This window comes from Trichomycterus rosablanca, chromosome 10, assembly GCF_030014385.1.
Source record: "Trichomycterus rosablanca isolate fTriRos1 chromosome 10, fTriRos1.hap1, whole genome shotgun sequence".
Lineage (NCBI taxonomy): Eukaryota > Metazoa > Chordata > Actinopteri > Siluriformes > Trichomycteridae > Trichomycterus > Trichomycterus rosablanca.
In genome coordinates, this window is record NC_085997.1 from 30,786,282 (window position 1) to 30,811,956 (window position 25,675).

At 41.5% G+C, this 25,675-nt stretch overlaps 2 protein-coding genes across 2 annotated transcripts; both read left to right on the plus strand.

Moving 5' to 3' along the window:
• Positions 1 to 4,652: 4,652 nt before the first annotated feature.
• Positions 4,653 to 24,617, plus strand: csnk1e (casein kinase 1, epsilon). Its single transcript, XM_063003147.1, has 11 exons — positions 4,653 to 4,796; positions 5,456 to 5,551; positions 6,923 to 7,033; positions 8,489 to 8,637; positions 10,019 to 10,247; positions 10,346 to 10,516; positions 10,618 to 10,766; positions 11,920 to 12,121; positions 22,003 to 22,139; positions 22,233 to 22,293; positions 23,822 to 24,617. Exons 2-10 carry the CDS (start codon positions 5,476 to 5,478, stop codon positions 22,263 to 22,265), a joined length of 1,257 nt encoding a protein of 418 aa, XP_062859217.1. The 5' UTR covers positions 4,653 to 4,796; positions 5,456 to 5,475; the 3' UTR covers positions 22,266 to 22,293; positions 23,822 to 24,617.
• Positions 17,987 to 19,674, plus strand: LOC134321401 (uncharacterized). Its single transcript, XM_063003146.1, has 2 exons — positions 17,987 to 19,275; positions 19,358 to 19,674. Exons 1-2 carry the CDS (start codon positions 18,003 to 18,005, stop codon positions 19,648 to 19,650), a joined length of 1,566 nt encoding a protein of 521 aa, XP_062859216.1. The 5' UTR covers positions 17,987 to 18,002; the 3' UTR covers positions 19,651 to 19,674.
• Positions 24,618 to 25,675: the final 1,058 nt, after the last annotated feature.

The following is a 25,675-nucleotide window of genomic DNA, read 5'->3' on the forward strand; positions in this document are numbered from 1 at the left end:
AATGCAGTGATCTGATTTCTCTGGTATTGGTACTCAATACTGGAATTTTCCAAATGCTGTCAATGTGTGACCGCATGGGCACAACTCAAATGCTTTCAGTTCCACTGTGAGATATCCTGGTGATGTCTGTCAAGACCTGGTTTTATGAGTTTGGGAAGAAGGGGGTTTTAGTGGCACATAACATTGACCTCAGGTTGTTTGAACAACTTGGGAATTAATTGGAAAGTTAATTGCAAATCAGGTATTCTCATCCACAATCAGTGCCTGACCTTAATATTTTTTTTACTGAATAAGCAGAAATTCTTAAAGCCAAACTCCAAAATCTTGTGTGAAACCTTTTCAGAATGGTGGAGGCATATTCTTCAAAAGGATGGACAGGTGGGCAGGTGTCCACATACTTTTGGCCATGCTTTTTCAGATCTGCATTCTTAAATCATTGATCTGAATATCTGGCCCCCTAAACTTCTATTGGATGCCGTTGGATATATGCTTCTTTCTGTTTTAGCACTTGCATTACATAACTTTTATTTCTTAGATATAACATAGATATTTGATAACATTCATTTTGTGGAAGCTAATGGTTTTTATGTATTGTGATTATCAGGGTGCCCGGTGGGTAGCACTGTCACCTCACAGCAAGAAGGTTCTGGCAGGTACTTGCAGCTGTAGCAATATATAAAGGTTACACAATTAGAACTAGGAGAAAAATGTTAGGCTGTTTAATTAAAAAAAATGGTAAACATTTTACCCATATTTTAGAAATTGGTGTGGCTCGGTGGCACAGCATCCAAAGTGGGTGCCACACAACACAACTGAGTTAGTGTGTAATCCTAAAAAAGATTGCTGTCTTGTTTAGGGTTTAATTAAGCCTGGCTCCTTTGAAGTGACTCATTGTAAAACTAATCATTGTGTGTGTCCTATTGCAAAACAAGAATGCAGTAATATGAAATGTGTCTGTGGGAATTTGTGTCTTTTTATTTAAATTAGCATGTCTGGACAATCGCTGACACTGGATGACGAGGCCTGACTCCAAACTGACCCTTCAAATCATCTCAGAGGTGTTCAGTGTGGTTAAGGGCCGGGATGTGTGAGGACCACTGGATTTCCTCCATGCTGAATTTGCTTTGTGAACAGAAGCACAGTCCAAACTCAGTTCAAACTGCTGCCATGAATTGGAAACATAATTTATTTTATTTACTATATGACCAGTAAGTTGGTCATACCGCAACCAGTTATTAGGTTCAGGTGTTGCAGTCACACCCAGGTCTATAAATTATATGTTTATTTATTCATTCACTGCCTGTTTTACCACCGCTTTACCCTATTCAGGGTCATACCGGGCTGAAAGGTAGGAAACACCCTGGACAGGTCGCCAGTCTATCACAGGGCAAACACACACAACTACATTTACACCTAGGGCAATTCACGTAAAATTACCAGAGGAAACCCGCATGGAGAGGGGAAGAACATGCAAAGTCCACACAGAAAGGACCCACTCTGCTCCACTTGGAAATCAAATCCAGGACCTTCTTGTTGTGAGGTGACAGTGCTACCCACCGAACTATTATTATTATAAAGTGATGCTTGATAACCTGGGTGGGTGATTATCCTGTATGGTGTTTTTTTTTTTTTTAATAGAATGCCTTTATTTGTCATATACACAGATGAGGCATAACAATGACCACCTCCTTGTTTCTACACTCACTGTCCATTTTATCAGCTCCACTTACCATATAGAAGCACTTTGTAGTTCTACAATCACTGACTGTAGTCCATCTGTTTCTCTACATACTTTTTTTTTAGCTCCTTTCATGCTGTTCTTCAGTGGTCTGGACCCCCACAGGACCACCACAGAGCAGGTATTATTTAGGTGGTGGATGATTCTCAGCACTGCAGTGACAATTGACATGGTGGTGGTGTGTTAGTGTGTGTTGTCCTGGTATGATTGGATCAGACACAGCAGTGCTGCTGAAGTTTTAAAATACCGTGTCCACTCACTGCCACTCATTGCTCTCCCTTTTAGTTATGCTGTAATAATTAGGGCTGCCGGAGTCTAAAACTCTCTGTAAAACTGTTTGTCAACTAGCATTGTACATTATTAACTACATTCTCTGTTGTTTTACCCCGAGGGCATTCTGATGGAAACAGGGCCGGCGCTAGGGGGGGGCTGAGGGGGGGCATTGCCCCCCCAAATTGTGTCTTTGCCCCCCCCAAGCACAATGCAAGCAACGGCTATTTTTAAAATTATCTCTGAACCAATCACAAAAATGCATTTTGTTTTACAGTGTAAAGATATTTCCTTGCTTATTCCTGATTGGCTCTTTGAGTCATATAAAAATCGGCAGACTGCCCCAAACAGTTCAGTTCGGCAGTATATGTTCTGTTAGTGTGAGCGAGAGGCAGGTATACTGGTAAACACTTTTTTTTTTACAGAATTAGTATTCTTTTGTTTTCTTTATATTTTAATTTCCCAATAATATAAATATTCTCACTCATTCCTATTTCCACGTTTGAATATTCTCAGTCTGTGTGTAGGTACATTTGTCAGCTTTGACTTAAATTTGTATTAAAGCCTTTCAAGAAATAGAGTTGTTCTATTAGTAATGGCAATTTAATTAAGGGGGCGTATTAAAATGAAATACAATTAGATAATCTTTTTTCTCCATTTACATAATCAACATGTATTTTTTAATCATTGGGTTTTAAGTTTAAGTTCGAAAACATGCATTTTTATTTCTTTACCTCATACATCACTTTAAGCCAGTATCAATAGCTTGGCTGTCATCATTCATGCACAAATCAAGCCTTGAATATATTTCTGGCTTCAAAAACATGACTATCAACATGCCCCCTCATTAGGTTTTACTGCCCCCCCAAGCAAAGCAGTCCAGAACCGGGGCTGGATGGAAACCTGTTTACCCGCCGAGGTTAAGGATTAAAGTCGAGACTGCCGGGACAACGATGCTGCTCCTGTCAGATGTGACGGGTCTGGAGTAATTGCAACGACAAGAAATGACCACAGACTTTATTGAAGACTAGAGCGGATAACAACTCTATTATTATTTAATTGTTTATTTATCTATTTATTACCAGTTATGACTTTTAGATCATTTAATTCTGTGTTTGTATGATTTGTGTAAATCGTGTATTTATTTAAAGTATCCTCCAGGCCACCCAAGAAGGATGGGCCCTGCTGAGTCTGGTTCCTCTCAAGGTTTCTTCCTGTAATTTTCAGGGAGTTTTTCCTTGCCACAGTCGCCCTCGGCTTGCTCAACAGGGGTTTTTGTATCTGTTGGTCCTGGATTTTGTAAAGTTGCTTTGAGACAATGTATATTGTAAAAAGCTCTATATAAATAAAGTTGACTTGACTGTCCACTCTATTAGACACTCCTACCTAGTTGGTCCACCTTGTAGATGTAAAGTCAGAGACGATCGCTCATCTATTGCTGCTGTTTGAGTTGGTCATCTTCTAGACCATCATCGGTGGTCACAGGGCGCTGTTGGCTTCATATTTTTGGTTGGTGGACTATTCTCAGTCCAGCAGTGACAGTGAGGTGTTTAAAAACTCCAACAACACACACTAACACACCACCACCATGTCAGTGTCACTGCAGTGCTAAGAATGATCCACCACCTAAATAATACCTGCACTGTAGTGGTCCTGACAATTAAAGAACAGCATGAAAGGGGGCTTACAAAGCATGCAGAGAAACAGATGGACTACAGTCAGTAATTGTAGTGTTTTTTTTTTTTTTTTGCATATGCCAGTTCGTTTGGAAGCTGAGCTCAGAGCGCAGTCAGGCGCCCCTGGAGCAGAGAGGGTTAAGGGCCATGCTCAAGGGCCCAACAGTGGCTGAATGACAGAGCTGGGATTCGAACTCTCAACCTTTTTGCAATATATAAGACAGAGGGCAAAATGTGCCAACCAGCCCTGCTCTCCCCTGCTGTTTTATCAGAAGTGAAACGCTGTGTGAAGTCTGGGCAAGCCGTAGCCTAGTTGCTAGGGTATTGGACTAGTAATCAGAAAGTCGCTGGTTCAAGCCTCACCACCGCCAGGTTGCTGCTGTTGGGCCCTTGAGCAAGGCCCTTAACCCTCAATTGCTCAGACTGTATACTGTACTGTAAGTCACTTTGGATAAAGGCCTCTGTTAAATGCTGAAAATGTAAATGATTTACTTCTGACGTTTAAATCTGGTTGGTACTATTTTGGGGCAAGCTGTAGCCTAGTGGTTAAGGTACTGGACTAGTAATCAGAAGGTCGCTGGTTCAAGCCCCGCCACCGCCAGGTTGCTGCTGTTGGGCCCTTGAGCAAGGCCCTTAACCATCAATTGCTCAGACTGTATACTGTAACTATACTGTAAGTCACTTTGGATAAAGGCCTCTGTTAAATGCCGAAAATGTAAATGTAAATGTAAATGTAAATGTAAATGTAAGCCAGTGTGCATCAGTGTGATGGTTTGAATGATGTCGTCACAGAGCGCTTTGATGTGCGTTGCTGCGGCCCCTTGAAGTGATCCGGGTTCTTCCGGTAGTTTATGAATGACATCATTTCTGTCACAAGTGCGCTGTGTGATACAAACACGGGGAGGGAGGCAGCGCAGCTAACGCATCTAGGTCAGTCCGAGCGCCGGAGATCGAGGCTTTAGATTTTTTGAGAATTCCTACCGATACTTTGCATCGTTTTGTGCCCGTGTTTGGAATGAGCCTCGGCGAGCGGATCGCGCTGTCTTCGCTGTCCAGGGTCCTGTCTCTCCATCCCGTCCTGCTGCTCCGCTTTGTCCTCGCCCTGCGATCAGGTAGGGTGGGACTCTATAAGGTCACGGTGGGATGTGTATACTGAGCCGATGCTTTACTCGTGCTGTTAGAGTAAAACAGCGGCCTGTGCGCGCTATGCGGCTGATCCGGAGTCAGGAGGGTGCGGCTGCAGCCAAATCATTCCCGACCTGGCGTTTTTCTCCCCGCCGTGGCCTACTGCTCTCTCCATTCATGCTAGAGATCCATTAAAACACCTCAATCCGATCCTTCCTAAACCAGGCCTTGGTCTAAAAAGCCAGATTAGGAAACATCTGGGTGCATGTGTATTTATAACAGCACTGTCGGGATTTGCTTCTACAGATCCGATTATTTCTCTTTCTTGAAATTAGTGTTTAGTACTAGCTATGAGCCTGCATTCAAGCCTGACCATCAATCACAGTCCAGTATGCCTGACTGCACTGGAGTGCATTGGGGGAATGCACATTAGCATTTTATGTGTTCCTCTGAAGAAAGAATGTGGGTTTTATGTGGAAAAGGCTGCTATAGCAGATTCTTTATTCTCTGAATGGTGTACTGATCACAGAGATCAGATCTGTTCTGCATGCTGTAATGTGTGGTGCTACAAATAAATCTAAATAATCAAGGTGCAGTCTCTTTTCCCAGCACTGGACTAATTTTTTAAATCATAAATCATTTCCAGGCAACTTTTAGAACAAAAACATGGAGCTGCGTGTTGGGAATAAATACCGCCTTGGGCGGAAAATTGGAAGTGGATCTTTCGGGGACATCTATCTTGGTGAGTAACTTATTTGAATGTGTTTTCCTTTCTCATGACTGAGTAAGACCTAACACTGCTGCACTGTAGTCAGGCTATAGAGGAGAACGGGGTTGGATGGGACAGTCGAGGAATGTAACTTTCCAGGTCATTAGAGGGAGCTGTCACAAGAAATCTAAAATAACTAATAATGCCCCCATTTGATCTAGAATTATTGATTTTATTAGGACACCTAAAGTCAGTCTAAATTGATTAAAATTATTAAAATCACCTGCATTTATGTTATTCATGTAACAGTCAGGATGAAATGGTAAAAGATTCAACCTGACTAAAAGATACATCTATTTAAAAACACATAATAATAATATATTTATCCACATTGTTTGGTACCTGGTTGACCCAGGTCAGTAGTCTATTTATTAGTCTCCATTTATATGTGATGGAACAGTTATTGGCCTATTATTTTTTTTCTTAACCACTCCAGTCCTTGCTGAAAAACAAAGATCATTACCAGATTGAGGGAACATGTTTCTAAGATTCTTTTCAATACTATATTATGTACAACTTCATTTTCTTTAAAGTTAAAAATGAATATGCCACTTTTACTTTGACAAGGAAACGTTTTAATATGTTGTGTATTGTGAAACATATTAAACATTATTAAAATCACCTGCATTTATCTTTAGTAACTGAAATAAATTGGATCAGGGTTGCAGTGTGGCTAGGACCACTTGAAAACACTGGGTCCATGGCAGAAATACACCCTGGACAGAGCACCAATTCATCTCATTGCTTTAGTCATTCACTTACTCACTCGTGACTAAAAGCGTTTAGAGAAGCCAATCCAAATTTTGCTTTATTGGAAGGTTGAAGAAAAATTGCCAATGTGCAGCCGGTGTTTCTAGAATAGATTCTGGATCATCGTGACCCTTGACCAGAATTTCTTGTTGCTAAAGATGAATAAAGAAATAGTTTTTTTTTTATTACATGTTTTGACAGTCAGTGGGGATGGGGGGGGGCAGCGGGGGCCAGTGCCCCTGTGACAACCAGCTTGGCCCCCCCTACAGTATATGTAACTCAGATTGAATATGAAAAAGAAAAGGACTGAATAAATGACATTTAAGCAGAGCAAATGCCTTAAATGGTGATTCTTTGCTGATCTGTTTACATCAAACTCAAGAAAATGTAGACTGAAAACTGCATAAATAACCCCCCCCACCCCCAACCCACCCCCCCGGTCTAGAACCGCCACTGTTGCTAACATGAGCTGTGCACCAGCTTTTGTTTTGTTGTGAGCAGGTTTGGTTGGAACACTTAAACCAACGTCAAGATTTAAAGAAAATATTTCTGTCTTTCTGGCTTTTATATAATCATTCACTGTCTCTCTGGCAGGTGCAAATATTACATCAGGAGAGGAGGTGGCCATTAAACTGGAGAGCGTAAAGACTAAGCATCCTCAGCTTCATATAGAGAGTAAATTCTACAAGATGATGCAGGGAGGAGGTGAGTCCAGGGAGATACAGATTGTATTTCCATTACAAGGACACTCAGAGAAATAACCCACAAATAGGTTGTCAAAGGCTATTGTAATGGAGCAAGTGGATCAAGTCTTGTCTTTTTATAGCCATATTAGCAGCTAGAATGGAGCTGAATTTGGCGTTGTGATTTCAGTATTGGATTTTTGTTATATGTGGAACTGAAATCTTACAGACATTTAATATATTACAGTGTCATATTCATGTAACAGTCAGGATGAAATGGTAAAAGATTCAACCTGACTAAAAAATACATCTATTTAAAAACACATAATAGTAATATATTCATCTACATTGTTTGGTACCTGGTTGACCCAGGTCAGTAGTCTATTTATTAGTCTCAATTTATATGTGATAGAACAGTTATTGGCCCATTATTTTTATACTTAACCACTCCAGTCCTTGCTGAAAAACAATGATGTTGCATTATTACCAGTTTAAACTGTCTGGATTGAGGGAACACATTTCTAAGAGTCTTTTCAATCCTACTGTATATTCTTTCTATGTTATATATAACTATATAACGTTTTTTTGTTAAAAGTTAAAAATGAATATACCACTTTTACTTTGACAAGGAAACGTTTTAATATGTTGTGTATTGTGATTAAGTTGGGGATGATTTTAGGGCTTATGGAGTCATCTGTAAACAAAAATTGTCCTCTGTCCTAACTTACGCTATATAGTGTTTGGACAACTGACCATAAACTTATTGGACTTGTGCTACTAAAATAGAGCAACATTTACATGATCTTTTCAGCTATAACAACAGCCACTCTTCTAAGAAGGCTTCTCACAAGACATTAAAGTATGTATAAGGGAATTTGTGTTCAAAACAGCATTTGTATGACTGAGCAACAATGTTGGTTAAGAAAGCCTTAATTGATGTTCTAGTTTATTCCAAAGCTGTTCAGTGGGGCTGAGATCAGGGCTCTGCGCAGGACACTGGAGTTTCTTTAAAACGAAACTTTTCTTCATGTCTTCATAGAGCTTGCCTTATGCACAGATGTACAGTCATGCTGGAACAGGAAAGGACCTTCCCTAAACTGCTGCAGCATATATTTCCCTGATTTATTATACCTGTTAGCAACTGTTGTGGCTGAAACACATAAACGTAAAAATTAGAAGGGGTGTCCCAATACTTTTGTTCATATAGTGTATGTTAAGTATCTAAAAGTAAAGATATCTTAAATGTTTCCCTTCACATTTGTAATTAATTATAAAAAAATATGTCATCTAAACAGTGAAATTAATTAATTAATTTATTTAATTTTTAAATCTGTAGGAACTAATGTCAGTTCAGTATAAGAGTAATAAAAGATGATTAAAAATAATGTAATAACCTTAAAACCTTGTTTGGATTTTTTAGAACAGAGCCCTGTAGTTTTAGTGTAAATGTTGCGTACTTTTCATATTTTGCCTGCAGTGGGAATTCCATCAATCAAGTGGTGTGGTGCTGAGGGTGACTACAACGTAATGGTGATGGAGCTACTTGGTCCAAGTCTGGAGGATCTGTTTAACTTCTGCTCAAGGAAATTCAGTCTGAAGACGGTGCTGCTCCTTGCGGACCAGATGGTGAGGAGATCAAATAATAAATGCATGTTTTATTTTACAAATCGTTATACATAAATGTATTTTGTCTGTGAAGTTAGAGCAGTGTTTCAACCTGTAAGAACGTATTACTGATCTGCTTATTTTGTGAAGGGAAGTGGCAATTTAGTGGTTATGATACTGGATTAGAAATCGAAGAGTTGCTGGTTTAAGTCTCATCTCTGCCTCCTGATCTTCTCAATTACTTGCATTGTGTTGGTCGCAGGGCAGCATGGTGGCTAAGTGGATAGCACTGTTGCCTTACAGCAAGAAGGTCCTGGGTTCAATCCTCAGGCGGGGCAGTCCGGGTCCTTTCTGTGTGGAGTTTGCATGTTCTCCCCGTGTCTGTGTGGGTTTCCTCCGGGAGCTCTGGTTTCCTCCCACAGTCCAAAGACATGCAGTCAGGTTAATTGGAGACACTGAATTGCCCTATAGATGAATGGGTGTGTGTACGCGTGTCTGCCCTGTGATGGACTGGCGCCCCGTCCAGGGTGTTACTGTGTGCCTTGCGCCCATTGAAAAGCTGGGATAGGCTCCAGCACCCCCTGCAACCCTAAATGGATAAGCGGCTAAGACAGTGAGTGAGTGAGTGAGTATTGGTCGCAGTTGTAGGATTTATTCTTGTAGAATTGATGCTGTTGGACAGAAGTAGCATGGTGGTTAAGGTACTGGACCAGTAATCAGAAAGTTGCCAGTTCAAGCCTCATAGCCACCAAGTTGCTACTGTTGGGCCCCTGATCAATGCCTTTAATTTTCAGTCATAATTGTGAGTGACTTTGTATAAAAGCATCTACTAAATGCTGCAAATATAAATCTGTCTCTTCTTCTTTAACACGCCCATTCTAGGCATGTTGAAGGTGGTGAATTAAATCAGGTATGTTAGATATAAGGAAACTCTAAATTCTAATCAAAGGCAGTGGTTAATTAAGGATTAAGAAATACTGAACTTGTGGAAGGTGGCTGACAGTTTTGTGCTAATTCTTCACACTTGCAACCATCATTTTGGACGTATATGAAACAAAAACTTAAGAGTAAGAGTAAATGTGCATTTGGTAGTAAATACAGGTTTTTTGTTTGTTTTAAATTTTCCTCCCAGTTTCCATCTTTATGTGAAGATATTTAATTCTCCATTGTACAAACAACCCTTACTGCATACATGACACCCTCAGAGCAATAAGCAGCCATTGTGCGGCACCCCTGGAGTCAAGGTTGAACTCCTTGTTAATGGCCCAACAGTGGCTGCCTGGCAGAGCCAGGATTCAAACCCTCAACCTTGCAATTGATAGCACAGAGCTCTACCCACAAGGATTCTACTGATACTGGCTAGCCATGTTCACTAATGATGGCCTTCTTTTGCTCTCTACAGATCAGCCGCATTGAGTACATCCACTCCAAGAACTTCATTCACAGAGACATCAAGCCTGATAACTTCTTGATGGGACTCGGCAAGAAGGGCAACCTGGTCTACATCATAGACTTTGGCCTGGCCAAGAAGTACCGGGATGCCCGCACACATCAGCACATTCCCTACCGGGAGAACAAGAACCTGACTGGCACTGCTCGATACGCCTCCATTAACACACATCTGGGCATTGGTAAGAAGACTGTAGTGTGTATGGTGGCAACTAGGCTACAGGCATTGGTTGCTGCTTGGGGCTTCTGTGTTCACTATGCATCCTAACTGTTTCCACAGAGCAGTCTCGGCGGGATGACCTGGAGTCTCTTGGCTATGTGCTCATGTACTTTAACCTGGGTTCGCTGCCTTGGCAGGGCCTGAAGGCTGCCACAAAACGACAAAAGTATGAGCGGATCAGTGAGAAAAAGATGTCAACTCCTATTGAGGTTCTTTGTAAGGGCTATCCATGTGAGTATATACTAAGACACTGTTTTTACATTGTTATTCTTATCTGTACTCCATCATTCTTAAAACACTTATCACTTTGTTTTCTTTACCTCTGTCTGTAGCGGAATTCTCCACGTACATGAACTTCTGCCGCTCACTGCGATTTGATGACAAGCCCGATTACTCGTACCTGAGACAGCTGTTCAGAAATCTGTTTCACCGACAGGGCTTCTCTTATGACTATGTGTTTGACTGGAACATGTTGAAATTTGTATGCCACCCTTAATAACTACATATTTGAAACATTGCAATAGTCTGTGGTTGAAGTCAAAACTTGACGTACACTTGTGAAGGACGTATACGTGATTTTAGTGTTCTTTTTCTGTAAGCTGTACTTTTAGAGCAGTGGTGGGCAAACTATGGCCCGTGGGCCACATACGGCCTGTTAGGCTGTTTGATCCGGCCCGTTGAGCATTTACAAAGTTGTCCTTTAGAGTAGGGCTTGCAAACTAAATCACTGACTCAACGAGTCAGAAACGACTCTTTTCAAATGAATTATGCATTGGAATCGAATCAGGGAGCTGTGCTCTTATCTATGGTAAAGATTCGTTTGTTTTGCTCACCCTATTTCATTACGGTGTCATGCTCAAACAACTTAATGAATCAGTTCATTTGTTAAAGAGATCCCGAGGTCAGGGTGCTGAACAAAAAAGAAGCCCCTGCTTTTTCTTATTTTTGTCTATGTGATGAGAAACAAACATTTCAGGTTCATCAACTGCTGTATATTGGTCAGGGTCGTGGCGGGCCCGGTTCCACTGGGAAACACTGGACAAAGGCAGGAGTACCCTGGACAGGGTGCCAATCGATCGCAGGGCTTCTGCAATCCTCCCCTCAGACATAGCCAATCATGTATGTGTAGACGCCTGGATGGCCAATACCACTGCTGAGATTCAAACCTGGATCCCAGTGGTGGTGGGGTAACAAAATGGACCGCTGCACCATCCACAACAAACTTACATTGAACTTTAAGGTGTCGATTTTGGAGCATGTGATTCAGACAGTTTTCTTCTTAGCATATAGGAAGCCTTTTGTCCTAACCCTGGCGAAGATACCACTGTTCCACATATTGTTTAACACTAACAAAACCAGCAATAACAAGGAAAGTAACATCACATGATCTAATGTTTTACACCACAAAATAAATACATTGAATAATTTGATTATTCAATATTTTTAGGAAACCAAAATCAAACGTGCATTTGAACAAAGACACGTGTTCCAATCATTTAGTCATAGAAACAGAACAGTTGCAGAAATCATTAAAATCCCAAACCTCCCTGACAGGTGTATAAAAACTCTTGACTTCGACTGTACTACAAACAGCTGATCAGCTGAACCTGGCATGTTTGCTGTGGTTACTTCAGGGATCGAGCAGGACAGCAGAGGAGAAAGAAAAGGAGCAAAGAGGAGGTGAGGGAGAAGAAAGAGATGAGAGGACCGGTGGAGGACCTCAGGGCTCCGCTGCACGTGCGATGCCCTCCGGCCCGAACCTTCCAGCTTCTAACAGAGTTCGAAATGGTCCAGACCCGGCCAGCTCGGCACCTGCTCCTCGTGTCCCACAGTCCGGTAAGGGTCCATAGTGAACCCCGTTTATATGTCTATGAGAATCCTAAAGAGCTTCTTAATGATTATAAAAAAAGTGGTGTAGCTTAAAATAATTAACGTAAAAACAACCACTTTTCATGTCTTTATTGATCATATTTATTAAACAATTTAAAGTCCACGCTGAAATAAGGTATATGAAACCTTGTTTTCATTTACTAACCAAATTGTCTTGTCAATTAATGAGGAAAATTTTTTGTTAATTTGGGGATGTCTTGCATGATCATCTCTTTTTAACTTGTGGTGCAACATTTGCATTGGGTTAAGGTCAGGGCTCTGACATCACCATTCTCTATGTAAAAGACAAATACATCTTGCTGATTCATTTGTGTGTTTTGGAATGGTGAAGGTCATTGTCTGGTTGCATCATCCATTTTCTGTGAAGCTTTAGGTGATGAAGCACCATCCTAACAGTATTCTGTAAAATTTCATCAGACAATTTTTAATTTATCATTTCCTTAGTAATGCTCAAACTCTGAGAATGCAAAGCAGCCATAAAACCATGATGCTGCATACTTGTGGTTTTGGTGTTGTTGTGCTGAGAATTTTTCTTACATGCATGTTGCTTATGTATGGGCGATCGGGCGACACACCACCAAAGGGCGAAAGGGAAGAAATTTTTCTATCACATTCAACCAGTGTTAAACTAGCTAAGACTGTTGTGGACAGTCTGTCTTGCCTCTGAATATCGGAGTCCAATCAGCGTCGAGTTGTGTTCCGTACAGTACCGCCCCTTTTTGGGAGATTTCAGTCTGATTGAAAATCGCCCCGGATTGCTCTCATAGACTCTCATATTAAGGCTCTTTTTTTCGAACTGTAGGCACTGCAATACAATCTGAATGGGTTCCGGGAGGGCTCGCACTTACGTGCTTGCGTCACACGTAACCTGGTGTAGCGATCTCGTCACCATGACTACCATTACTTAGGTTCGGAGCAACTCCATTGTGTCATTAAGGGAAATGCCATTCAGTCATCGTAGTAATCAGGATAAATTATCAACTAAAGAATTAGGGCCACCCAGACCAAATTTAAACATCAAGCAAGTATCTACAAGGGGGGGGGGATCATATAAGTTACAAGTAAATTACAAGTAAGTAATATAATTTTTAAATAGTGAATTGTGATTGCACTTTAATTGTACTTCTTTATTCATTACACATCAGCCCCGATGCCAATCTTTATTCTGGATCTGCTGCACCTAAAATAAATGCTATCTGATAAGATAATCCTTTATTAGTCCCACAGTGGGGAAATTCACATTGTTGCAGCAGCAAAGGGACAGTAAAGCACTCAGTACAAAAAGTAGACAATAAAAAGTACAATGTATAACAATAATAATAAAAAGTCAGAAAGAAAATCTGAAAAATATTTACAATTTAATTGATGAAGACTGAATTAAATTGTTAGGGTAAAGACTTTACCTAATTTTATGATTAATGGTACAGCTGGTCTCTCTCCATGTTCAAAGTTATTTGTGAAAGCAAACTGACAGATTACTTAAGATGTTAATCATTTAAGCTTTAATTTACCCATTGAACAGGTCACCTTGGCCATCATCGCAACACTTGCCCCCCACTTGCAGGAGCCGCCAATGTTGCTATGTAATATTGCCAAAATGTGTTTTGCACAATTTCAGAATCAGAATCATCAGAATCAGAATCAGATTTATTGGCCAAGTATGTGGATACAAACAAGGAATATGTTTCCGGCTGATGGTATCTCTCTAGTATTAATACAGTATACAAGCAATGTATACATTAAACATTAAACACAAAATATACAAACTATAAGATTATATACAAGTAATATACAAATTTGTAAGTTAGCAGCATGTGGAATATTTACAAAAAACAGTAAAGTGCACAGCATGTAGGATGAGTACTACAAAGTGTAGTCAGTTGGCAGCAGATGAATATTGTCGTGCTTAAGTCTGTATTGTCAGTCATTTATTTATAATAGCTAGCGAGAGTCCATCACAATAAGAAAATGTTCTAGCTCAAACTCTCTTGGATGAGATTAGAAGTAGTAAATTACTTAACTGCTGTGATTAAATAGGCACAGTGGTAGCTCAGTGTTTAAGGTACTGGACTAGTAATCTGAAGGTTGCCGGTTCGAGCCCCACCACCCTCAATTACTCAAAATAAATTGTGTACAGTCATAATTGTAAGTCGCTTTGGATAAAAGCGTCTGCTAAATGCTGAAAATGTAAATGTAAATGGCTAAACTCTTGTTTGCACCCCTGGTCCATGGTCCTGGTCCATGCTAACAGGGCAGTTGTAGCTTAGTGGTTAAGGTACTGGACTAGAAATCAGAAGGTTTGGGCCCCCAGGTGGCGCAGCGGGACATTCCGCTAGCACACCAGCACCGAGTTTCTAAACTCCTCAGTTCGAAACTTGGTGTTGCCACCGGTCTGCTGGGCGCCATCTGGTGGGCATAATTGGCAGTGCCTGCAGCAGATACTAATTGGCCACTGTATCTGCAGGGTAGGAGCCGGACTATGTGTGGGTGGGGTCTTTATACACTGTGTAAGGACCCTGATTGGCGGAAGAGACGGCTGTGCAGAATGCAGGGGCGAGAAGAGGAGGGCTGTGCACGTGTCGTAAGAGGCGTGTACAGCGACGTGCTCTCCTTAGATTCAATCTGGTATCTCTTAGCAGCGGAAGACAAAATTGAGTGCACTAAATCGGGAGGTCACTGGTTTGTGACAGAAAAATTGTAATATATTAATACATAATCAATTACTACTTAAAAAAATTTAGATATGCTTAGGGTGTTTTTGCCAGTAGTCATATTCCAAGAATACTGCTACAGTAGATTGTTACTGGATGTGTACGTGATAGGAAGTGTGTCAATTGCATTGTATGACAGTTCTAGCTGATTTAGACCAGTTCCTTTGTTAACTGTGGAATCTTCCACTGTTCTACAAGGTCACCAACAAGATATATAAGGATGTTTATTATTATTATTGTTATCGCATACACAGAGCCTCTGTGTGAGGCTCTGTCTGTGTGATCCAAGATTAAAACCTTTCTACTCACAATCCAGTCTTTGGGGTATTTTATTAAGGGTTTCTCCACCACAGGTTTAAGCCCCACAACTGCCAGGCTGCTGCTGTTGGGCCCTTGAGCAAGGCCCTTAACCCTCAATTGCTTAGACCAGTGGTTCTCAAACTTTTTAGACCGAGTACCACCCATTATCAAACCAAAACTTCTAAGTACCACCTATGTTTCTCATCACAAAACCACATATGGCACACATTAATTAGGTGTGTGTGTGTGTATATATTAGTGATGGGAATTATGGCTCCTTGAAGGGAGCAGGATCTTTTGGCTCGGTTTTTTTTAAGAGTTTAAAAAAATGGCTCTTCGTTCTTCTGGAGGCGCTACTGGGTAAACTATAAGACCCCGATATTAATTTAAAATTTGGTACCTTGCCTTAAATGTAGGCATAATTCCAACAACACTTAAATGAGAAAAAGATTTATTTCAAAAGGAAAAAAAACTACAGGGAAGAGACACACTGTGGCTGCATTTCGTTACGTTTCAGAAAAATCCTCTCTTGTACAGAGATGTGACTGTGTTTGTTTCTGCTTTAAAACATAAGCACAATAAAAGAACCAGCTTTAACACAACTAAACAAGTTCAAACACAAACAGCTCTCATTACGATTTACGATTAATTCCCTCTACTGATGGAAGCTGAATGGGTGGATTACAGCCGAGAAGAACTGCACACTCGGTTCCTTTCGTTCATCTCAAAGATCCGTTCAATAGAATCGGATCGTTCGCGAGTGATCCATCACAAGTATATCTGCAGTTGGCACTGAGCATGTGAGTGAGACGGGAGCGCGTGTTTAGCGGAGCAGCCTTGCGATGTCAGGAACGAGATCAGTGAGCTTCAAATGCAGATCTGCTCTGACAAAAGCAAGAGAGCTACTGATAACTTTACTGATAACTTTACTGATAACTTTACTGATAACTTTACTGATAACTTTACTGATAACTTTACTGATAACTTTACTGATAACTTTAGATTACTGATAACTTTAGATAACTGATAACTTTACTGATAACTGATAACTTTACTGATAACTGATAACTTTACTGATAACTGAAAACCAGCGAAACAGCGAAAATATTGCGATAAATATTTTACACTAATATTTAAGTGAAAACCCGCGAAACAGCGAGTCCGCGAAAAGCGAACCGCGAAGTAGCGAGGGACCACTGTACATGTAATTACTTTTCTGAGATTATCTGGTGTACCACCTCGTGCTGCTTCACGTACCACCAGTGGTACATGTACCACCAGTTTGAGAACCACTGCCCTAGATAATCTGTGGAGGGAGCTTAAAATTCGAGTTTCCAAGCGACAGCCTCGAAACCTTCAGGATTTGGAGAGATTCTGTAAAGAGGAGTGGGCCAAAATCCCCCCTGAGATGTGCACAAACCTGGTGATAAACTACAAGAAATGTCTGACCTCTGTGCTTGCCAACAAGCGTTCCTCCACCAAGTACCAAGTCACGTTTTGCTAGGGGATCAAATACTTATTTCACTTAATCAAATACAAAGGTCAGGAATCAGCCCAGAACCACACGATAGGACCTGGTCAATGACCTGAAGAGAGCTGGGACCACAGTCTCAAAGATTACAGTTAGTAACACACTACGCCGCCATGGATTAAAATCCTGCAGGGCACGCAAGGTCCCCCCTGCTCACGCCAGCACATGTCCAGGCCCGTTTGAAGATCACCAGTGACCATCTGGATGATCCAGAAAAGGCATGCGAGAAGGTCATGTGGTCAGATAAGACCAAAATAGAGCTTTTTGGAATCAACTCCACTCACCGTGTTTGGATAAAGAAGGAGGATAAGTACAACCGTCCCAGCCGTGAAGCATGGGGGTGGAAACATCATACTTTGGGGGTGCTTTTCTGCAAAGGGGACAGGATGACTGCACCGTATTGAAGGGAGGATGGATGGGGTCATGTATAGCGAGATTTTGGCCAACAAAATATCTGTATCTCCTTCCCTCAGTAAGAGCATTGAAGATGGGTCGTGGCTGGGTCTTCCAGCATGACAATGACCTGAAACACACAGCCAGGGCAACTAAGGAGTGGCTCCGTAAGAAGCATTTCAAGGTCCTGGAGTGGCCTAGCCAGTCTCCAGACCTGAACCCAATAGAAAATCTTTGGAGGAAGGTGAAGGTTTCTGTACCAAATATTAACTTCTGTTTTTCAATTGTATCAAATACTTATTTTATGCAATAAATAAATAAATAAAAAATTAATTATTTGAAAATCATACAATGTGATTATCTGGATTTTTTTAGATTCTGTCTCTCACAGTTGAAATGTCCTTACGATAAAAATTACAGGCCTCTCCATTCTTTGTAGGTGGGAAAACTTGCAAAATCGGCAGTGTATCAAATCCTTATTGTCCCCACTGTAAGTGATAAATAGTGCAGATGATAAATAAGATAAATAATAAATATAAAGTAATAGTAAATGTACTATTAATATTAAAATGTAGGAACGTTATTAATATATAACTGTGTGGGACTGAATTTTAATTATAAATAATAAAACATAATAATAATAAAATAAGTAATAAATAATAAATAGTAATAATATTAAAATGTAGGATTTTATTCATATATAACTTTGTGTGATGGAATGTTTATATTTAAATTCGATAAAACTGAAGCCTCTACATCACCACATGGTTACTGTTGCTACGTCCCATCAAGGTTCTACTGTGATGTCATACCTGTAGAAAGGTATATAAGGCAGCTCGCTGCTGCATTCTCATCATTCTGTGTTTAGACAGCGAAGAGAACAGTTGTTATTATGGATCGTCTGTGGACCTTGTTCCAGATACGCCGCCGGGGCTCTTACAGCCCCGCCGAGCTGGAGACGCCCAACATGAACGGGGCTAAAGAGAACAAAAAGGGGAAGAAAACGTGGAAGAATATCTTCCAGAAGCACCGTAAGCCTAAAGCAGGAAAGGAGGCTTTGGAGGGCCAAGGGCCCCAGCAGCCAGAAGGGGATGAGGGTCTGGAGCTACGTCTGATATACATCCCCCTGGATAGGCCCAGTGATATCAGCCTGGATAAATTCTGGGATGATGATCATTCTTCTGGAGACAAGAAAAAGGGAAAGAAAAAGTGGAGGAATATCTTCAAGAAGAACCACAAGCCCAAAGCAGGAAAGCTGCCGAAGAAGGCTTTGGAGGGCCAAGTGCCCCAACAGCCAGAAGGGGATGAGGGTCTGGAGCCAAGCTCCAGCCTGGATGAGACCAGGGGCAACACTTACATGGTCATGCCTAGCAAAGTGCTTGACTCTGAGTCCGATTCTCCAGCAAACATCAGCCTGGATAAGCCCAGGGACATCAGCCTGAATGAACCCGGGGATGATGATCTTTCTCCTGTACACAAGGAAAAGGAAAAGAAAAAGTGGAGGAATATCTTTAAGAGGAACCGCAAGCCCAAAGCAGGAAAGCTGCCGAAGGAGGCTTTGGATGGCCAAGTGCCCCAGCATGATGAGACCAGGGGCTATGCTGAGATGCTCCTGCCTGTGGAGGAGCTCGAAGTTGAGCCTGAAGCCCCGGTTAACACCAGCCTGGATGAGACCAGGGGTGAAGCGGAGATGCTCTTGACTGTCAGAGAGCTCGAAGCTAAGCCTGAAGACCTGGTTAAAATCAACCTGGATGAGACCAGGGGTGAAGCGGAGATGCTCCTGCCAGTCAGAGAGCTCGAAGCTGAGCCTGAAGACCTGGTTAAAACCAACCTGGATGAGACCAGGGGTGAAGCGGAGATGCTCCTGCCAGTCAGAGAGCTCGAAGCTGAGCCTGAAGACCTGGTTAAAACCAACCTGGATGAGACCAGGGGTGATGCTGAGATGCTCCTGCCAGTCAGAGAGCTCGAGGCTGAGGCTGAAGCCCTAAAGACCCTGGAGAAGACCAGCCTGCTTGAGTCTGAGAAGAGTGGAGACACTGAAGCTGATTTACTCAGCAAAGATAATGATGGTCGTATCACCGGAGAAAACGGCAAGAGAAAAAAGACCAGGAGAGGAACCCGGGGACGCGGCCGGAAGATAAATTACAAAAAGAAGGAGAATAACGGTAAATAAAAGGAAACAGATCAACATGCATTCACGTACTGAAACCACTGTGGGATCTGATCTGTATCATTCTTTTATTTTAGGATCTGAAATGATAAACAAGGTGAACGTGGAAGCAAAAGCTGAGATCGAGATGAAGAATGTCCACCCTGAACAGAAGGTCTCCACCACTGTGCTGAAACATGACCAACCTCTGGATGAGGACAGAATGCAGCTGATTGGTCGAGGTGACCCAGAGGACAGCATGCGAGAGGAGAAGATCACACAAGGCATTCAAGATCGCGGCCGCAAAATCAAAAGAACAGAATCAGGTGCTTTTTACAGTAAACAAGAAAAAGCTCCACGTCGACCTCAAAAAGATCAATGTGTGCACTAATAAAACTAATAAAGCACAACAGTAAACCATTCTCCTTGTGTCTGTTTATTTATTTTTACCCTCCTATTCTGCACTCATTACCTGTATTTATTGCACCTGTTTGAACTCGTTACCTGTATAAAAGACACCTGTCCACACACTCAATCAATCACACTCAACCTCTTCACTATGGCCAAGACCAAAGAGCTGTCTAAGAAGGAGGATAAGTACAACCGTCCCAACCGTGAAGCATGGGGGTGGAAACATCATACTTTGGGGGTGCTTTTCTGCAAAGGGGACAGGACGACTGCACCGTATTGAAGGGAGGATGGATGGGGCCATGTATCACGAGATCTTGGCCAACTGCAGTGGGGTCAAAAAGTATTTAGTCAGCCACTGATTGTGCAAGTTCTCTAGAAAGATGAGAGAGGTCTGTAATTTTCATCATAGGTACACTTCAACTATGAGAGACAAAATGAGAAAAAAAAATCCAGGAAATCACATTGTAGGATTTTTAAAGAATTTATTTGTAAATTATGGTGGAAAATAAGTATTTGGTCAATAACAAACAAGCAAGATTTCTGGCTCTCACAGACCTGTAACTTCTTCTTTAAGAAGCTCTTCTGTCCTCCACTCGTTACCTGTATTAATGGCACCTGTTTGACATTGTCATCTGTATAAAAGACACCTGTCCACAGCCTCAAACAGTCAGACTCCAAAGTCAACCATGGCCAAGACCAAAGAGCTGTCGAAGGACACCAGGAAGAAAATTGTAGACCTGCACCAGGCTGGGAAGAGTGAATCTACTGTACAATAGGCAAGCAGGTTGGTGTGAATAAATCAACTGTGGGAGCAATTGTAAGAAAATGGAAGACATACAAGACCATTGATAATCTCCCTTGGGGTCAAGATCTCATCCCGTAGGGTCAAAATAATCATGAGAACGGTGAGCAAAAATCCCAGAACTACACGGAGGGACCTAATGAATGACCTGCAGAGAGCTGGGACCAAAGTACCAAGGCTACCATCAGTAACACACTACGTCGAGAGGGACTCAAATCCTGCAGTGCCAGGCGTGTCCCCCTGCTTAAGCCAGTACATGTCCAGGCCCATCTGAAGTTTGCCAGAGAGCATATGGATGATCCAGAAGAGGACTGGGAGAATATCATGTGGTCAGATGAAACCAAAATGGAACTTTTTGATAAAAACTCAACTCGACGTGTTTGGAGGAAGAAGAATGCTGAGTTGCACACCATACCTACTGTGAAGCATGGGGGTGGAAACATCATGCTTTGGGGCTGTTTTTCTGCAAAGGGGACAGGACGACTGATCTGTGTTAAGGGAAGAATGAACGGGGCCATGTATCGTGAGATTTTAAGCCAAAACCTCCTTCCATCAGTGAGAGCATTGAAGATGGAACGTGGCTGGGTCTTCCAGCATGACAATGATCCCAAACACACCGCTCGGGCAACGAAGGAGTGGCTCCGTAAAAAGCATTTCAAGGTCCTGGAGTGGCCTAGCCAGTCTCCAGACCTCAACCCCATAGAAAATTTGTGGAGTCCATGTTGCCCAGCGACAGCCCCAAAACATCACTGCTCTAGAGGAGATCTGCATGGAGGAATGGGCCAAAATACCAGCTACAGTGTGTGCAAACCTGGTGAAGACTTACAGGAAACGTTTGACCTCTGTCATTGCCAACAAAGGTTATGTTACAAAGTATTGAGTTGAACTTTTGTTATTGACCAAATACTTATTTTCCACCATAATTTACAAATAAATTCTTTAAAAATCCTACAATGTGATTTCCTGGATTTTTTTTTTCTCATTTTGTCTCTCATAGTTGAAGTGTACCTATGATGAAAATTACAGACCTCTCTCATCTTTCTAAGTAGGAGAACCTGCACAATCAGTGGCTGACTAAATACTTTTTGGCCCCACTGTATCTCCTTCCCTCAGTAAGAGCATTGAAGATGGGTCGTGGCTGGGTCTTCCAGCATGACAATGACCCGAAACACACAGCCAGGGCAACTAAGGAGTGGCTCCGTAAGAAGCATTTCAAGGTCCTGGAGTGGCGTACCACCTCGTGCTGCTTCACGTACCACCAGTGGTACGTGTACCACAGTTTGAGAACCACTGGCTTAGACAATATACTGTCACAGTACTGTAAGTCACTTTGGATAAAAGCACCTGCTAAATGCCAAAAATGTAAATGGTTATGACTCAAATAAATATCGAACCACATTTTATTAATAACTACAACAGAAGCCTGTGCTATTCTAAAGGGTTCACAAACTTTGTCCTCCATCTGTTTATGCACTGTGTGTAAAAGCTTGTCCTGATTACAGCAGTGTTTAATACAGTTTTCTCTCGCAGGAAATGCATCTCCCAGAGCAGGACGCGGGGCTGAGCGGGAGAGAAGAGTGTGCCTGCGGCTCCACCGGGGGGCTCCTGCCAATGCCTCCCCCGATCTCCCACTGCGCCACGATCAGATCCGCATCACCCCCCCACAGGTACGCTAACCTGATCTGTTCGGTTTTCAGTGCTACAATCCTGCCAGCTGTATCTGTAACGTCACACTGTTTCTCTGTTTCTTCCTCTCTCAGGTCAGCGTGCCGTTTGAGCACATGGGGAAATGAGCTTCTGTCATTTATTCTTTTTTAGGAGGTAGGATATTTAATTGTAATGTCACTTTAGTAATGATTATATATATATACACACAGATCAGCCATAGATCAGCCATAACATTAAAACCACCTCCTTGTTTCTACACTCACTGTCTATTTTATCAGCTCCACTTACCATATAGAAGCACTTTGTAGTTCCACAGGACCACCACAGAGCAGGTATTATTTAGGTGGTGGATGATTCTCAGCACTGCAGTGACACTGACATGGTGGTGGTATGTTAGTGTGTGTTGTACTGGTATGAGTGGATCAGACACTCTATTAGACACTCCTACATAGTTGGTTTACCTTGTAGATGTAAAGTCAGACGATCGCTCATCTATTGCTGCTGTTTGAGTTGGTCATCTTCTAGACCTTCATCAGTGGTCACAGCAGTGTTTAAAAACTCCATCAGTGCTGCTGCGTCTTATCCACTCATACCAGCACAACACACCCTAACAGACAACTACTGATAAATCATGCCCTTCTTAATGTCACCAGATTAGAAAATAGAGCCATTAGTGCGCTCCTACTGCTGGTCCCAAGCCCGGATAAATAGTATGAATAAATAGGGTTGTGTCAGGAAGGGCATCCGTCGTAAAAACTGTGCCAAATCAAGTATGCAGACGAATGATCTGCTGTGGCGACCCCTAAACATGGAAACAGCCAAAGGAAATCATTCATTCATTAGAAAACACAACCTTTAGAAAATACAAACATGATAACATGATGTGTTCAGTTTTCTTTGCCTTTTTAACTGGACGAAGTATTGAAGGTTAATAATGCACCTTTTTCCGATGCACAGCATTTTCTGCTAATAAAATGGACAAGGTGACTCTTCCCTTTAATCTGAAAGTATTCATGCTTCCACCTTGCTAGAGGAAAATGGTTTACAAAATGATGTTTTTAAAAATCCAGATTGAGCTGCTTTTACTGCTGTTAAGCATGACTTTTTTAACTTGCTTGAAAGTGGATAAACTATTTAGCTGACAGAAACACTATTCATTATGCTTATTAAATTCCATCATGTTATGTACTTGAGTCTTCTTTTACACTGCTTTACTGTTTCTGTTTTTATTTGTAAGTTTTTATGGTGAAAAAATCTGTAGCTGTAACATATTTTTAGGAAATTTGATGAGGGCCTTATTGTGATTTCTGATATTAGAGTATGATGTTTACATAGGAGGGAGGAAAAGTTGATAGAGTGTCACCTGTTTACTGCTGCAAGAGCGGCGTCTAGTATCTGGTCTGCACAGAGAGCTTACTGTGTTGCTCTGGGCATGTTGGGCTCTGTGTAGGAATTTACCACTGTTAAAAAAAAAAAGCTTTCGGAAAAGTGTTTGCTAGCATGCAGCTCTACTTGGGCAGCGTGGCTGTCATGCATGAGGCGAGAGTCACAGGAGCACTACAGAGTTAGATATACTGTACTCCAACAAAAGAAATAAAGTATGGAATGTTAAATGTGCTTAATTTGCATCCCATGAGTTTTTTTTATTAACTTAAATGTGTTCTTTTGTTTGTATTTAAAGGGATTTCAACAAGCAACCCCCTAAGGCATTTTTATTCATCTTTCTATATAAGTCAGTTGTGCAATGAAACAGAAGTTGGAGAGTGGCTAAAAGTACGTAACCTCAAAGAGTTCACAACACAACTGCTCTGAAGTGCTGAAGTTTACTGGATATCTGGATTATGAGGCACAGTCGATGAAAAGAAATGATTCAACTATGGACAACAGAAATTTGAATCACAAGCCACAGACAGAGATATGAATACTGGAAAACTTTTGATCACAATTTGACTGTTATTCCTATGTGGTCCGATATACTGATGTGGGGAAACGTGGAATAACTTCTTGGATTGTAACGTTAAAATTGATTGTTTATTAAGTGTGAGTCCAAATAAATGTAACGCTTGCACACTTACTCCAATGCAAACAAAGGTGTTATATGTTGTCATACACACTGATGTAGTTGGTATAGTGGAAAACATCTTATGTTCGAACATCTCAACATCAGTAAGATTTCACTGAGAGTAAAGATTGGACTAACTGCACAATGACACAATTAAAACCTGCATTTGTATAGCATGGACAACAATGGAATTACCCAAGATGTTAACCAGACCAGTTACTTTTAAACAACCCAAAGTCTAAGAGACAACTGAAGCATTAATACTGGCCTATGTACATTTATGTTCATGTAAAATCCTTAGAAATTCATGGAATATAGGACTAAGATTGAATCTAGTTCTGTACTGGCATGTTTGGCCATGGTACACTATTTTATAAATAAATGGATATGTCTAATAAAGTTATACACAGCTAAACCTGTCATTCCATCCTTCAGACACCCAAGTCTCGTCTACCATCGCAGCATGTGAGGCAGATATTTTATTAAGAATGTCAGCTCATCACCTGAAACTTAACCCCTGTAAGACTGAGCTAATGCCAAGACCTAGTAATTTCTCTCAGTGACTCTCAGATGAAACAATCTGGTAATGTCTGAAACCTGAGTGTTGTCCTTGATAACAGGCTGTCCTACCTGACTCATGTTGCTAACCTGGCGAGATCATGCCGGTTCCTCCTCTACAACATCAGAAAGATTCGACCATTTGTTTCTATAGAGGTCAGCCAGATTCTTGTCCATTCTCTAGTCATTTTGAGGCTAGACTACTGCAACTCCCTCCTGGCAGGTCCCATGTCCACTGTCAGACCCCTACAGCTGATTCAAAATGCAGCTGCACAGCTGGTTTTCAGTCAACCCAAATGCTGCCACAACAACCCACTGCTGCGTTCTCTTCACTGGATTTCTATAGCTGCTTGCATTCAGTTTAAAACAACGATGCTTTACTACAAAGCCAAAAATGGACAGGACACAAGTCTAGCTCAATCAATCAAAATTTGAGCAAAGTTCCTTTCTGTATAAGCACCAGATGGTGAAATGAACTTACCCTCTCTGTTCGAACAGCTGAGCCTCTTGCTGTTTTCAAAAGATGACTAAAGACCAACCTCTTTACTAAACACCGGAATGGAAACTAACCCTGCATCTATTTATCTTGTCTAATTTTAAAAATATGTTCTTCTACATGTACTTTTATTCTAACAGGGTTCCAGCTAATATGTGATGGCTAGACGACTGGGTCAGAGCATCTCCTAAACTGCAGCTCTTGTGGGGTGTTCCCAGTCTGCAGTGGTCAGTATCTATCAAAAGTGGTCCAAGGAAGGAACAGCGGTAAACTGGTGACAGGGTCATGGCCGGCCAAGGCTCATTGATGCACGTGGGGAGCGAAGGCTGGCCTGTGTGGTCCGATCCAACAGACGAGCTACTGTAGCTCAAATTGCTGAAGAAGTTAATGCTGGTTCTGATAGAAAGGTGTCAGAATAC